This window comes from Semicossyphus pulcher, unplaced genomic scaffold, assembly GCF_022749685.1.
Source record: "Semicossyphus pulcher isolate SPU_LCO1_2020_fin unplaced genomic scaffold, fSemPul1.0.p SCAF_14, whole genome shotgun sequence".
NCBI classification, from domain to species: Eukaryota; Metazoa; Chordata; class Actinopteri; order Labriformes; family Labridae; genus Semicossyphus; species Semicossyphus pulcher.
The window spans coordinates 22261328-22277828 of record NW_027211648.1 but is presented as its reverse complement, the minus strand read 5'-3'; the positions used below and the strand labels follow the sequence as shown (position 1 = coordinate 22277828).

Below are 16501 nucleotides of genomic sequence, written 5' to 3'. Positions count from 1 at the left end.
TTATGCCGAATTAGGAATAAGCACGCCTTCCTAGTACTAATTGTTTCTTTTCTCTGTGGGTGTTGTAGGAGCTGTGAGCGTAGTCTCAGGAGCCTGGACCAGGAGTCTCCACCCAAGAAGAAGAAGCTGCAGCCCACCTACACCTCCACCACCCACCTTCTAGCTGGCAAGAAATGTCCATCCTCCTTACAGACCAAATCCAATGACATGGAAACCACAGTCTTCTACATTCCAGGAGTAGATGTTAAGGTCAGTTTCTTCCTCTGCATCAACACTCTGTCAGAAGTTTCTACTCTGTACTGTTTTTTGTGCTTTATATTATTAATTCTTCTTTTCCTGTCCTTCAGTTGCACTACAACTCAAAGACACTGAAGACAGAGTCCCCCAACACCTCCCGTGGATCCTCTCTCCCTCGAACTCTCTCCAAAGAGTCCAAGCTGTATGGTATGAAAGATTGTGGCCCTCCCAACCCTCCTAATGCTGTCCAAACCAAGACTAACTCGCTCCTACCTCCCCCGCCCCCACCTATTCCATCAGGTACTAAGCATTACCTAAGTTTTAATTGCATGCCCTCGCATCATTATAACCATCACTAGAGTGCCCTGCCTCTCTGTACTAATGATTTACATCCACACGTGGACCTACTGAATCAAATGCATGTGACTTTATCCTTTTCTTTGAGGCATGAATCCAGAGGGATTCTTTGATCAAATGGGCACATGCATACTGATTCAGACATCAAAGACAATTTAAAAGAGTTTAAGGAATTCACTTTTTAAAATGTTGTTGACATATAGTCCAGGCTGCAGATGACTTAAACGTCCATGTGTCTTTGCAGCCAAGGGCAAGGGCAGTGGAGGTGTAAAGACAGCCAAACTGTACGCCTGGGTGGCCCTCCAGACTCTGCCAGAGGAAATGGTCATCAGCCCCTGTCTGCTGGACTTCTTGGAAAAAGCACTGGAGACCATTCCTATCACTCCAGTGGATAGAAATTACACAGGTTTGTTTGTTGCACTTACTAGTCTTTATGGATCCCCTGTTGAGAGGACTTGTTCTTCTTTCTGCCCGGCGTTTAAGCTAAACTCTTTTTGTCTTTGTACTTTCATCAGCTGTGGCTTCCCAGGAGGAGGACATGGGCCAGTTTGATACAGTGGAGCAGCTGGAGGAATCCACCACCTCCCTGGTGTCCTCTTCCACATCGGCTTACTCCTCCTTCCCTGTGGATGTAGTTGTCTACGTCAGAGTCCAGGTACTGACAACCTGACTTTACTTCTCACAGCTCACTTTCTCCAGATTGTAAACAACACTAGATAAACAATCACAGTAAATTACTGTTTTGGATACCAGTTCACATTTTGTCATTTTTCAATGCAGTCTTTATTGCAGTATATATTTATTTGCATCTGTGTTGTTGTTGTTTATTTGCATCTGCGTTGTTTTATGTCTCTATAATTTCCATTATTCTAGCTTTTCTTAGTTATTCTAACTTCTCTTTGTCACTAATGCAGGTCAATAATGTTGTATATGTAAAACTGTTAAACATAGCATCCATTGCTTGAATTTGATTATTTTTTGTCATACTTTCAAGCATTTTATTTGGTATCCTCAGTCTCTGTTAGGTATATATTTAGATATTTAGATGGACTCATCAGTTACCCTTTATGTTTGCAGCCCTCTCAGATCCGCTTCAGCTGCCTGCCAATGTCAAGGGTGGAGTGCATGCTGAAACTCCCCTCTTTAGACCTGGTGTTTTCCTCTAACCGTGGAGAACTGGAGACCCCATCAGGAGCCCATCCAACTGAAGGACCTCATCCTCCCTCCTCTACTCCACCAGGGCAACATATCCCCAAACCACCTCCCAGCAAAGGTCTCTTGAGCAGAACAATATAAAATACATGGGGTGCATTAACTTTTTAGATGACAATTCATTCAGAACCCTATTGTTATTAGCTTCCTCCTCTCTATTTTGATAATATGACTAAAACATTTGTGTCAAACAGACTACTGATAGGAGACTTGTAAATGGTGGAGTCATATTTTTAGTTAATTAATGCCAACTGTATGTGACTGCTTGTTTTAATTCATCTGTGTTTTTCCAACCCCCTTTCTGTCTCCTTTTAGCGTCACCATTGCTGGGAAGCCCTCTGGGCAGAAGCCGCCACAGCAGCAGCCAGTCGGACCTAACCGGGCCCCCTAGTAACTCCTCAGGCCTCAGCTTCACCGCTTGCATGTCTGACTTCTCCCTCTACGTTTTCCACCCCTATGGCGCCGGAAAGCAGAAATCTGCTGTCACAGGCCTGCCTCCGGGCCCAGGGCCCTTAGGTATGGAAGGGTTCAACTTGTTGTATTATTCTAATGTGGTTGTGCCTTCCCCATAGTATCATTATTGTTGCTGCTAATGCTAAATAGTAGACCTGTTGACTTCAACTGTTACAATTACGATTACCTCAGTCTTTATCATTACTCTGCTTCTCTCGCTAATTTATTTATTTATTTCGCTAATCTTCACCCTAGTCTACCACTATTATTGGCATTGTAACCATAAGTATGTGTCTGTTGTTGTTCATGTAACAAGGACATATGTTGTTGTTGTAACAAGGACATATGTTGTTGTTGTAACAAGAACATATGTTGTTGTTGCTCTCTTTGCCTGTCTCTATCCTGCCTCTATCCTGCATCTCCTTCTATCCCATTTTCGGCCCATCCAGTCGAGGCAGATGGCTGTTCAACATGAGTCTGGTTCTGCTCTGCAAGGAAGTTTTTCCTTGCCAATGTGCCGAATTGCTAAGTGCTACTCATGGTGGATTCATGTTGGGCCTCTTTTTAAATAATAAACTCTTTTGCCGAATAAAGAGTCGGTCTAGACCTGCTCTTTCTGTAAAGTGTCTCGAGATAACTCTGGTTATGATTTGGCGCTATACAAATAAAATTTGATTTGATTTGGTTTGATTTGTGGTACAGAGCTTTGTCTCATTAAAATTTATCTAACTGCTAATAATGACTCCTTTACTGTGGTTATGATTTTTGAATGATAAACTTAGTATATATATAGGAGATGGGTACAAAACATAAAGTAAATGCTAACATACAGTATGTTAACTATTGATTTCTTTTGTTCCTTAAGGTACAGTCGATGAAGAGCCTTCTTCAGTAACGGGAAGAAAAGACTCACTGAGTATTAACCTGGAGTTTGTGAAAGTAAGCTTATCCAGGATGAGGCGTAGTGGGGGCCCTACTTTTGTTGAAAGCTTCATTCCTGCCAAAGGTGGCAAAATGGACACCACCCTCATCAACATCTCAGGTACATTTTTGGCCACAGAACATTTTCTTTGATCTTTAATACTGTCCATTGGTGATTCTCTTTTCTTTCAATTGTATGTTGCTCCAGTGTGGTACAACAGGAAGGTTTATAATACAGTAGGATATCTGAATCCATTGCGTAATGTTAAATGTTCATACACAGCACTGTTTGGTCCTTCTGCATATTAACTTGGGGTAAACAAAATTGAATAATTCCTCCTACAGTGTAGGATCTTTAGGACCTTTCTGTGGACTCACTCAAACAAAGTCAAGTATCGTCCCTGAAGTGTTAAATGTGAAGTTTTACAGGCAGAGAAATGAGACTGCGGAGCATTTTAGAAAAATAATTTACCTTCCCAATCCCTATAGATTTTATATTACGTGCATATGCTACCAATAACTTTCACTATAGAACAATTTCAAAGTTGTGTCTAACATATGATCAACTGTAATATTCTTCCATTAGCTGTGTGTGACATTGGCTCGGCCTCCTTCAAGTACGACATGCGGCGGCTGAGTGAGATCCTTGCCTTCCCGAGAGCCTGGTACCGTCGAAGTATAGCCAGGCGCCTCTTCCTGGGAGACCAGACAATCAACCTGCCAGGTGACTTTTTCACCACTCAGTGGCTTATGTGTAAGGGTTAAAGAAGTATGGTATGTTTTTACCACTCTGCTGTTGTGTAGAAAATATTGACCATTACCTAAAATTCTTATTGCGTCCAACGCAGTGGACACCAAGCTTTTCTGTGTTTCTTTCCATGTTGACTTCAGATTTTATTGACTAATGTGCTTTTTTAAAAAACTATTTATTTCTGACCTTGTATGAGACTTGAGCTATTGTAGCAGTTGAAAGAAATTTAACATTTAACATGGCCTTCAAGTAAAGGCCATAATATGGATGAAGAATTAACATAACATTTTACTGTTAGCAGAAATGTTATATGTATATTCCTTATTATTCAGCATGTCAAACTAAGTCCGTCTATTCATCTCTGAGAGTTTCGCATGTTTTTATTTGAATATCCCATATCGCTGACCTTCTTTCAGTCAACATTTCCTATTTGCTTTATGTTGACATTTCGAAGGTTGTCTTTTACTTACACCTCTCAACCTTTTTATTGCTTCAGCATCTGGCCCTGCCACCCCTGACTCGGCCGAAAACATCACCCAACATCTGTCCCCGGAGTCCAGCCGCAAAGCTTACTGGAGGACCTGGGATGGCAGCACAGGGACCCAGCACATGCCTCAATCCCCAAACGTCTTTTCAGAACACTCCACTGGAAGCAACATGTCTCCGGGTGGCCTGGGCCACCTCAAGTCCCCTGCCCCTGGACGTACCAGGAGTGTGTCAGATTCCTCTGCTCCTAGGAGAGGTAATTACAAACAGTGTTGCTATTTCAAGAAGGACCTTCAAAAATGCTCTTCTTAGTTACCAAAACAAAGATTTGGATGTGGAAATTCCTTGTGCTGTAAGTCAGAGTGAGTCCTAATACAGAAGCACTGTTGAGATGTCAAACAGTAAACAAAAATATAATTGAAAGTTTACACTATGCAATGATACCGAAAGATGCTAGTTGTACTTCCTAAAAGGCCTTCCTTACAATCTTTATTCATTCTCATCTAGATTCTGTGACAAAAACATCCACTCCTTCCTTCAGTAAAAATGGTAAGGCAGCAGGCCAGCAGGGGTCGCCGTGGGAGACTTTGGTGGTGTTTGCCATCAACTTGAAACAACTCACCGTCCAAATGAACATGAGCAACGTCATGGGAAACAATACGTAAGTTGTTTGTCCACCTTTAATGTAGATGCTTTGATACACTACTCGTAAAATACATAAATATATATATGTTACATGTATATATTACATAAATTGCTATTTTTATGTAACATAAGCTGATACTTCAAGATTATTTATTTCTATTATTTGAAAACAAAATCTAGTACCTTCTCTGCAAAAACATAACAGATGATGCAATAGTTCATAAAAATGTATGCATAAACCAACATCAATATCATTCCCACCCACAAGGCTTGTGCAGATTTAGCTTAATGTTGGCCTCTCAAACTCAAATGGAGAAGAAAAATTTCTGGCAAATGTGTCTGTGAGGGATTCATGTCACGCAGGAGAACTGTGAATGATAAATACAACGATATTTAGCTTGCTGACATTCAGCTGTTGCTGTCCTAAAAGACAAAGATTGCACTGACACATTTTACAAAAAAAGTTAAAGACATACATTTAAGCTAAGAATTTTGAGGAATAAGCGAGACATTGTCAGCATCAATCACTTTTATTGGCGTATTCAGCTACTACACTGTTTTACAAATCTGTCTCTTGGGTCTCTCCTTGCTGCAATTTGCACTTTTACCTTCTGCTGCTGATCTATTTACAAGTGGACTCTTATGGGCTAGATGTATCTCTTATAAACTCGCTGTATTTTACTGGTCACCAGGGTATGCAGTAGTTTCATTTTTCATCTCTACAGTTAAGGCAGAATTGCAAGAAAATCCTGCTGAATCAGTGACAAATAAAACACCCTTCTAACTAAGTCAGTATTGTTTTTGTACCTCCGCGTCATCATAAAGTAAAAAACATCCCTGACTCTGGAAGTGTGTGGGCTCTTTGAGCAACACATATGTCTCCTGCCTCTTCATCACCAAGTCAGGGTATTCCAGCACTGTCAAGGTCTATATTAAATAATTAAGGACTTCAGAATATTCTTCTGGCATCAAAACAATATGTGTAGGTGTAGTCTTGTTTTGAAGCAACAATTGTATTGACAAAACAAACACTAAGCTGTGCTTAGATATTTGCAGATGGTCTTATAATAACATATTATATTGCCCAGCTGAGATAATGGCATACTGTCTAAAGTCTGACATGTTGGTGTAAAAAGCTGACATTTAGGCCTTGTCAATCATGGTTAGTACTGGAGATTGGTTGGTCTTTTTCTCTGCAGTAACCTGTGTTTATTCCTGTGTACGAGGTTCTCCCTATGAGATTCATTTATGTTTCATAGAGAGCACTCCTGCATTATTCAGCAGTGTTTCAGGAGAGCTCACAGTTTTGTTTGCCTCTGCAGGTGGACGACCAGCGGGCTGAAGAGTCAGGGCAGACTCTCTGTAGGCAGCAACCGGGACAGAGAGATCAGCATGTCTGTTGGCCTTGGCCGCTCTAAGCTTGACTCCAAGGGTGGGGTGGTGGGTGGCAATATAGATGTGAACACCCTGGAGATGGTCTGTAAGTAAACAAAGCATCAACTTTTCAGACATCTGGTATTTTTCCACAACTCATTAGCAGCTGTTGTTCCCTCAGAGTGTAAACTGTAGATATGGACCTGAGCCACAGTTCAGTTCAGAGTTTTCACACAATGCTGGGAGCTGTGCAGTAATAAAATACAAACTTTATAATAGTCTCACGCATTACTCTCACTTCTCTACATTTACTGTGTGATTAAATATATACTTTTTGTAGTAGGAGTAGTATTTGGTATTTAATTTAGCTAATTTATGACATGCATACATACATTCTAAATATTACATAACTTTTGTGAATTGTATGGATATATAATCAGTTTTCCTTTTATTCAGTTTGATGGCCATTTCCTTGATAAATTGCCACTAAATGCTATCAGGCTTACACTACAAACAGTGTGTTTTAAGATTGTAATGCTGTAGCATTTGTTGGGATTTGGTGCTATAAACATAAAAACTGACTGGTAAAAAATGGATTGATGACAAATTGCTGTCTGTTTCCTAGCCCACATCTCTGAACACCCCAACCAGCAACCCAGCCATAAGATCCAGATAACCATGGGTTCAACAGAGGCCCGTGTGGACTACATGGGCTCCAGCATTCTGATGGGAGTTTTCAGCAATGCTGACCTGCAGCTGCAGGACGAATGGAAGGTCAACCTGTGCAGCGTTGACACTAGCCTATCAGAAAAAAGGTGTGAAATTATGTCAGCAGAAGCTTATCATGCAACACACCTCTATGCACATTACAGTTTTGCCATTTATTTATGTTTTCTACAATCTGAACCGTCTTAATCTTCAATCTCCCCATTTCTCACCTTTTCACTCTGCACATTTTCTACCTCTGTGCTCCCAGTGAGATCTTTGTCCATGGAGACTTGCAGTGGGACATTTTCCAGGTGATAATTTCACGCTCCACCACACCAGACCTCATCAAGATCGGCATGAAGCTGCAGGAGTTTTTCACTCAGCAATTCGACACCAGCAAGCGGGCCCTCTCGACCTGGGGCCCTGGCCCCTACCTACCCCCGAAAACCCCTGTCATCAACACTGAGAAAGGAGCTGCTGAACTTTGTGAGCATGATTTTTCTATACTGCTCGGTGAAATAATCAGTACAGACTGGTATAAAAAGGTATGCACAGCTGGTGTCTCAGGCAGTGGTGCTACAGGACCTGGAATGATTTGTAATTCTAATAAGCCTAATTTGTATACCACTTTTTTCAAAAAGTTGAAATTTGGTTAAAACACTGAATGTAATCACACATGATCCTAAAATAATTAAACACAAACAAGAAGCTCAAGCTGTATATATGTATTAAGATTGGAGGCTATATAAGAAAACAACAGGATACACCAAAACCTATAAGCACCAGCAGCATGCCTCATGTTCACGTCAAAATCTATTTTATTTTTCTAAACCCCCTTCCCTCTCCTTGCTTCTGATTTTGTGTCTCCTAACCATCTTTGTCACACAGACATGGATGCAGCCCATCACCGCCACTGGCCCGGGGTGCTGAAGGTAATTGCTGGCTGCCACATCTCCCTCTTTCAGATGCCTCTGCCTGAGGACGCTGTACAGCTGGGCGGTTCAATGAGCCTCCATGGCAATCACATGACCCTGGCCTGCTTCCACGGGCCTAACTTCCGCTCCAAGTCGTGGGCTCTATTCCACCTGGAAGAGCCCAACATCGCTTTCTGGACAGAGGCACAGAAGATCTGGGAAGACGGTGAGACAAAATGTTCATTTTAGGGACCTTCATTCTATAAATGTAATTGCAAAATGATTACATGATGAAAATAGCAATCAATAGTAAATTGAAATCTAACAGACAAATTGTCCAGATTTTTATTAATACACTTTGGACTATATTGTGTTTTTTTTGATAACTGAGTTGCATCTCTGTCACATCCAGGTTCCAAAGATGATTCTACCTACATTGTTCAAACACTGGATTTCCATCTTGGTCATAACACTATGGTGACCAAGCCCTGCGGTGCACTGGAAAGCCCAATGGCTACTATAACCAAAATAACTCGCAGGCGACATGAAAACCCCCCACATGGAGTCGCCACAGTCAAAGAATGGTTCAACTATGTCACTGCCATGAGGAATGAAGGTAACCATTTTTAAACTCTGTAAACCATATGATGTATTAAGGAAACCACATTTTGTTACAGTAATACATCGCATGTGAATCTATGATCCAACTTTCTCTTTCCATATACCGACTCCAACACTGATACCAGTGTGATATTTAAAAGCCCCTATTTGAATCAGTTTCTTGTGGAAAACTGGAAAATGTCTGTCTTAAAGCAACACTCACATGCTGACATGTACAATGAAACTGGATCCTTTGAAGGCCACTTTGATCAAGAGAAACAACTAGTTTATTATTGTTATATTTTTCTGTGTTTTATTCCTTGAACACTTAAATATAATGTGCAAATGATATACACACCTGACAAAAGAAGAAGACAGCACTTATATAGAAATGTATATAATGTACTGTTGTTTATTTAAACTAAATACATTATCAGAACAGTATTACATTCACCAATATAGAAATTATGGCTGAGTTCTTGTATCAACGTGATTACCTTCTAGAAATGTGTACCTTTATAAAGTTGTAACTGAATGTAGAAGATTGCTTCATTGTTAAACCTTCTCAAACTTCAAACTTTTTTAAATTCAGACAGCTGTAACTCAAAGAAGACGGATACAGCATTTTTTTTCTGCCATTTGTCTGCCTTCCTTTGCAACTGCTGCCTATTATCTTAGATGCAAAATAGGTGCAGATAGTATTAACAAAGCAGAGACTTGGGAACGTGACCTTCAACATAAAAGAGGTTTGACACACCTTATCTCCTTTTTCAGAGTTGAACTTGCTCAGGAATGTCGAAGCAAACAACCAAGAGAGTGGAGCGGCTGCCAAAAGCTCAAGTCTGCTGAGCAGCTTCCGCAGCTCCTCTAGTTACAACCATGAAACTGAGACAATCTTTGCTCTTCCCAGAATGCAACTGGACTTCAAGTCCATACACGTGCAAGATCCTGATGAACCCTCTCTTACAGGTAGGACCAGATAATAGAAAATAATGCCACATAAAGGCAGTAGACCATTGTAGACCTGTTTTAAGGTCAGACTTGCATCTTTATTTACAATTTCTTTGTACAACAAATATGTTCTGGTTTAAAGAAACGTGGTTTTCGTCCAAAGTCTATGAAAATTGAGCATTTATTCAATTCAAGCTACTTTCCTTACTCATTTATACTACCAAACCAGGTCTATTAGGTTTTCTCTCTCAAGCAAACAAGTACTCACTGGATGATCCAGCTAAAGATTATTTTCTCACTCAAATACCCATGTGCCTATGTTTTTATGTTAAATATGTTTTTTTACCTGACTGCAAGACAAATTTCCCCTCAGACACAATAAGGTGAAAGTTCAGGCCAATAGTGTAACACACACAAATGTACGACTTAACTGTCAGAGTTGATTTATAATGCGGGTAATGGAGGTAACAGGTTTCGTAAAGGAAGAAGAATATGAGGAAAACAATGCTAAATAAGATGTTTACTTTGTTTAAGTGAATTCAAATGATTTTCTGTGTTTCAGACTCTAACAGCAAGCCTAAAGTGGAATGCAGCGTGGTGACAGAATTCACAGACCACATCTGTGTCACCATGGACGCAGAGCTCATAATGTTTCTTCATGACCTGGTGTCTGCCTACCTGAAGGAGAAGGAAAAAGGTTTTTTTTTTCTTCCCAACACTCATTTATTTTTTCCTTCACTTAATCATTCATTCAGGGAGTAAATAAACATTGTTTGGTGATTTTTTTTTTTTTAAATCATCCACACATTCTGGGTGAGTCATCTGCAGCATGTCTAGCAATAGAAAATATTTTAGGAAAAAGTAAAATAACCTAAGTTCTAAACAAGGCATTTACAGAAAATCCAAGGAGAAATAATAAGATGAACAACGTCTGTGTGCTTCTGTACCCTTTGAATCTGTTTGTATGCTGTTGGAAATATTAAGAGAGCAGCATGGAACGCAGGAAGCTGAGTGTTATTTTCACACACAGTGGGGGGTCAGAGAGCACAATGCAGGCAGCATTTTAATGGGATATCTATTGTCAGAATGGAACAAATGAGTAATAAGGCCCTTTTTATGGCGGAAACCAGGCACTCTTGATAACAATTAAAATAGTGCAACTGATCTATATTGTTTATTCTGCTGATGAATAGAAAGAGAAAACAGGCAAGCAGTGAAGGATTTCATCCAAGTTTGATTTAACCTGGTTAAAGTAGGGCAGATTGGTATTTAAATGTGAAAGGAGTATAAATTATATCAAGGTGTCAGCTGTGCTTGCATGGATATTTATGAATGTTCATTGTGTTTCACTTGTGGAAGGGCAGCAGAGCATTCGGAGCAACAACATCATTGCTTTCTTCCTCCCTCTGTGTCCCCAGCCCTTTTTGCTCCGCGGATGTTCATGGCTCGGCCAGGCCAGAAGAGCCCCACAGCGCTGCATGACGAGAGCGCCACAGATAAGGACAAAGACGACAGCATAAACTACACCACAGTTGATTGGAGAGAGTTCATGTGCAACACCTGGCACTTGGAGCCGACTCTCAGGTCAGCTCTGCTTCACTGCACTGCAAGCATTTGAAGTGTTTCTCAACGCACACCCTCTAATGTGACGGAGGCAAATTGAGTCACAATGGTCATTCATGAATAATGCTTTTTCAAAAAACAGAAAAAAGCATGTCTAACACTGTCTAAGCCTCTATCACCTAGTGGTCACACACATGGACAAAGCAAGCAAATCCAAATCAAAACAAGGCTTTGTTAATTCTCATTAGCTAATCATACTTTTTATATATAATAACTCAATCTCCAAAGTAACTTGTATCACAGGTGTAATGTAGTGCAGTGGAGTAAAATATAACAATAGTTCACCCCTGAGATGTGGTGGAGTAGAAAATAGTAATCAAGTAGCTGAAAATTGTACTGAAGTAAAGTAATTGAGTAACTGTACTGTGTTATATTCTATCTGTGTTAGTGTTGACATCTGCATTAAATCAGTTTTTAAAGAACAAAGTTTTGGGAGTTTTGATACACAGCTTTTCAACTTGAGTTGAAATAATTGTCCAATCATTAGCAAATAGTGTCAGTAATGAAGCATCAACTACACTGATATTTCCTTTATATTCAGGCTTATCTCCTGGACCGGGCGAAAGATTGACCCAGTGGGTGTGGACTACATCTTGCAAAAACTGGGCTTCCACCACGCCAGGACTACGATTCCCAAGTGGCTGCAGAGGGGTGTGATGGACCCGTTGGACAAGGTCTTGTCAGTGCTGATCAAGAAGCTGGGCACCGCCCTGCAGGACGAGAAGGACAAGAAAGGCAGAGACAAAGAGGAACACTGATGAAAACTCATACCACTGTATTCAAAGCTGTGCAAAAGTTTGTTTCTGTCACAAACACTGGACAACTGAATTACAATAACTAATACTGTACAATATATTTGTCACACATACTTATTTTTCCTGCTACACCCTGTGAAATTCAGCATAGTTGTTTACTGTGGTCCATGCCACTAGCGGCTCTGACTGAAGCGTTTTGCACCAATGTTATTTTCTGTACATTTTGAACAAAGTAGCAAATGTTAGTATCATTTGACTGCTTTAATGGTAAAACCTGCCTCTTTTACCTGTTGTAAATGACCTTACTCAAATTGCTTGAAATTTTATTTTTAAAGGCTTACCAATATTTCATGAGAAATTATTTCTTAAACCATTGCCTTTTCTTTGTTTCCCATGGAACACATGGTAGATATGCTTTATGTATTTCTTAGTGTAGTTCTAAGATAATTAAGAACAGTTCAGTGACAATGTTTTTTTTTTATGTGAACAAATAAATACTGAGAGGTTACTGCACATCAACAAATTAGTCACGAGGATGACAAACTTGTAATTATGATTTTAACCAAGATTACTATTTATGGGTATGTAAAATGCAACGTCTATAACATGTATTAGCTTGGTGGGTCAAGCTTTATTTTGTCTTTTTTTAATCCATACCGTAGAACCAGTGTATATAATTAAGTTTCGTAAATGTGTTGATTTCCTAACTTAATAAAAATATTGCCATTCAATTAAAGATGAAGCTCTGGTGTTTTATTTTGGAGTGTTATAACTTGTACTTTTAAAAGGTATTGTTATTTTAATTTTATAAAGTCATAAACAAATGCTAAATTTCTTGCCATTAATAGTACTCTATTTGTGAAAACATGTATAATGTATTATGTGACACTGGATGAGACAAAAAAAATAAAACTCATAATATCAAGGGGATGTTATCAGGATCATCTTTGCAAATGTCTTTAAAATGTATAACAGAACAGAAAGCCAGAGTAACAAAGTATGTACATTTGTAAGACAGAGGGGCCAAAAAATATTGCCATTGGTCATTGCCATTCTTGGAAATTTTATATCCAGAGTCTTTCATACCCCTTGTTTAGAGCCCCCAAATTTATGGGAGAGCAATACAGGATAATTTAGTTGTTTAGTTTTATATGTGGTGTTTTTGTTATCTAAACACAAATCTGGCTCGTACTGCTAATTTTCCAACCTGGGAAATGCATTATTATCTGTGACAAAGGAATTCTCCAGGAGACAGCTGACATATGAGTGTTTAGAGATTCAAATGAGACTTTAATACTTTAATAGACAGCAGAATTTTCATCTGTGTATTTCTACAAGCTTTGCTTAGTAAGAACTACATAGGTTTCAGCCATTTTTTGCCAGTAACACTCCCCACCACCTTGCCCTCTTATCCATAAAAAGCCTGCCATGCTCACTCAGGGTTTTGTTACTACAGTACCCCTCCCCAAGCTCTAATCGCTTACATTGTGCAAGAAGATGTCTGTGGTATCCACTCACCATGAGCAATGTTCCACTTTTGGTTCCATGCCATGGGTTTGCATTTTTAATGGCTGAGGAAGAGCATATTGGTTTGATGACTGAAAAAGAAGGTTTTCCTCAGTGAAGTGTGCAGTAATATAACAGCGGTGTCACCTGAGGAAACCCACACAGTCAAGTCTTTGCTTTTGCTTGCCAGGCCATTTTTGATTTTTATTCTGCCTGCTGCACACACTTCCCTTTGAAGTGACTTCTATTTTACATATCACTACAATGTATCTCTTTTATTTCTTCACTTCACAGAGCCATAGTACATTAACATAAAAGCCAAGTGAGTGACCAGTAGATGGAGTCAAAAGCCACTTGGCCTAAAAATCTGAACTCTTCCTTAATGACACATCAGCTCCCAACTTCTTACTGTCTTGCTACTGAATTAATTATTAATAGTAAAAAGACATTGTCAGTCTCCACTGAGCTCATAGAATGCAAAGTCAAAGAAATTGGATATAAGCAGTAAGACCTAGCATATAATTATTTATCATTATAAATGTTTTAATATAGATTATTATATTACCATTATTAATCTTTTTAATTCGTAAGTAATGTGGATTTTTGGGTAAAAAAGAAAAACTTCAGTATTTTGAATAATACTCTGCATGTCATCAATGTTCTTGGCCCTCACTATCCGTAAAATATGGAGCCAGGAGACAGTTAGCTTCATAGCTGAGCGTAAATCAGCCAGCCTGGCTCTATCCAAATTTTCAAAATCTGCTCAAATCAAATACATTTGATTTCTTGCAGAGAGTTTAATGAATTGATACCAACACTCTTAAGCCGCCATCTTGAGAGAGTTAGCTTAGCTTGAAGACAAGAAATAAGGAAACAGTGATCATGGCTCTGTCCAAAACTCATTATTAAACATGCTCATTTGTTAAATTTGTTCAAAAACTTAATTAACATTGTGGTTTTATGGCAGGCTGTGTGCATTCAGCCAAGAAATAGTCCTGCTACCTCTGTAAAGCTTTAACTTCACGTTTTTAAACTGCTTATGTGCTTTAAAGTGGAGTTGATAATCAGCGAGCTTTACGTGCTGGTAAGCACATATTGTTACCCTCAAACAGAGTCTGTTTTGCTCCCCTTGTTTCCAGTAAGCAAAACTAAACAGTTGCTTACTGCTTTTATACTATCTTATGAAAACACTAACTATTTAACTCTAAAGCAAATAAGCATTTTCCTAAAATGTTGAATAATTCGTTGACATGTTTAACGTCAGAACTAATGGCTTTGGATAATGATTATAATCCATGTTTATGTTTAGGCTCTTATTTATCATTCTAAGCAGAAAAAACATTTGACGTGCTTGTTTAATGTCATTAAATTGATGAATAAGAATATTATCTCAACCCATCATGATTATTTTTAATTTGTTTTCTTTTTATGATGGTTGATAATTTTAATTTTAATGTGAAAAAAGTTCTTGCCTAAATGTTGTTCTTGTTTAAATGTCCACATTAGCCTGATGATGGATATAAAGTAGTCGTAGTAGTCAAAGGCACAATACAACACTGAAACCTCTGCTATTCTCACCATTGCCATACAAAACAATGCCTGTGTAGAACAATAAAGACTGAGTTTGATTAAGTTGAATACCGCAGTGTACCATTATGATGTACATCAGCTAAACAGTCTTAATACATATGAGCAAATTGAGATTTGTGTTACTTTCAAATGAGGTTCTAATGGCTCGTTACACTTCATCAGCTGTACCTTTACCTAATAATTGGTTTTCAGAATATGGCTGAAGTGTTGAAGGGAGAAGCTGGTAGTTTTAGTTTGCATGATCAGTTGGCGATTCTCTGGTTGAGCTGTCAAAAAGAATAGATTAGAGCAGGGGTTCCCAAACTTTTCCATGCCAAGGCCCCCCAAACAGCATTAGCTTCTGGCCAGGGACCCCCAAACCCACAGACAATGCTACAAAATATGTAAAGAAACATCAACTTTTAGAATGTATTTTCTTACTTTTATTCACTATTCAATAATTATTATTATTATGAGGCTAAAAATGATGCCTTCAGGGCCCGCTCGGGCACGGTAGCTTGCTGTGTGAATGCAGCAGATTGCCTGTTTTATCGGCCTCTGCCGGGTGTTTTTGCATCAAGTGACGCTGAAGTTTCGAAGGTTTTAAACACTCGTTTAGAGGGTCTCCAGACAGAGGATGAATTTCGGGCAATCATGGCCATTTTTCTGTATTGCTGTAAAGCCATACTTAATGTATGCTATTTTGGTTGGCCATGAGTTCTTAGGTTTTTTTGCAGCAGAGTCCTCAATGGCAGGGCTGTTGGTCTGCTCCTTCGGTCTATTTGTTGTCAAAAACCTGTCCATTTTGCGCTAGCTAGCTACACGGAAGCTTGAGGAGCAGAGCAGCTTGATAACAACCGCCAGGTCTGCACGGATTATGACGTCGTCATGCCGAATTTGCAGCTGAATTTGAGAATCCGAGATTACGGCAGTTTACGTGTTGTACGGTTCAGGACAAATGGTTATTAAAAAAATAAAATTAAAAAATTAAAAATAATATATAAATATTTTTTGCATTTTTTTTCTTGTCTTCCCTCCAATTTTCTGAGGCCCCCCTAGCGCCCCCTGGCGGCCCCCACTTTGAAAACCACTGGATTAGAGCCCTCACCCAGTTAGTGATGACTTCCCTGACCACCATGTTGTCTGAACCTCCTCGTAAAGTACATCTGCCATCGCTGCTGCAACTCTGTTATGTATGCTAATTTTATATGGTACTTCTGTACTAATGCCAATGTAGCAGGTTGAAATTTCTCTAAGGCCAACAAACCAGGAGCATAAAATCTGTCACATCTTTTAAAATATAGCTTGTTAGTCCTGTCTCAGGGAGTGCAGAGAAAATTATATGTTTTCATATGTCTGTGACTGTCAAGTTACCTGAGTAAAAACACCACAAATATTCTGTTATCAACAATGGATGACTGCAAATTTAAAGGATATGC

The 16501-nt window shown here is 39.3% G+C and overlaps 1 protein-coding gene across 2 annotated transcripts in view; it reads left to right on the top strand.

Moving 5' to 3' along the window:
• Positions 1–12820, top strand: part of kiaa1109 (KIAA1109 ortholog) — a 66448-nt gene extending 53628 nt beyond the window's left edge. For both annotated transcript variants that reach the window (XM_069662534.1, XM_069662533.1), the window contains 19 exons: positions 69–249; positions 348–537; positions 839–1000; positions 1110–1249; positions 1672–1867; positions 2122–2322; positions 3125–3301; positions 3767–3904; positions 4428–4673; positions 4925–5078; positions 6385–6542; positions 7062–7251; positions 7413–7630; positions 8033–8284; positions 8471–8674; positions 9433–9627; positions 10172–10306; positions 11028–11193; positions 11774–12820. In XM_069662534.1, coding sequence (XP_069518635.1) covers positions 69–249; positions 348–537; positions 839–1000; positions 1110–1249; positions 1672–1867; positions 2122–2322; positions 3125–3301; positions 3767–3904; positions 4428–4673; positions 4925–5078; positions 6385–6542; positions 7062–7251; positions 7413–7630; positions 8033–8284; positions 8471–8674; positions 9433–9627; positions 10172–10306; positions 11028–11193; positions 11774–11990 — 3520 coding nt within the window. In that variant the 3' untranslated portion in view covers positions 11991–12820. The remainder of the gene's footprint in view (positions 1–68; positions 250–347; positions 538–838; positions 1001–1109; positions 1250–1671; positions 1868–2121; positions 2323–3124; positions 3302–3766; positions 3905–4427; positions 4674–4924; positions 5079–6384; positions 6543–7061; positions 7252–7412; positions 7631–8032; positions 8285–8470; positions 8675–9432; positions 9628–10171; positions 10307–11027; positions 11194–11773) is intronic.
• The last annotated feature ends 3681 nt before the right edge of the window (positions 12821–16501 follow it).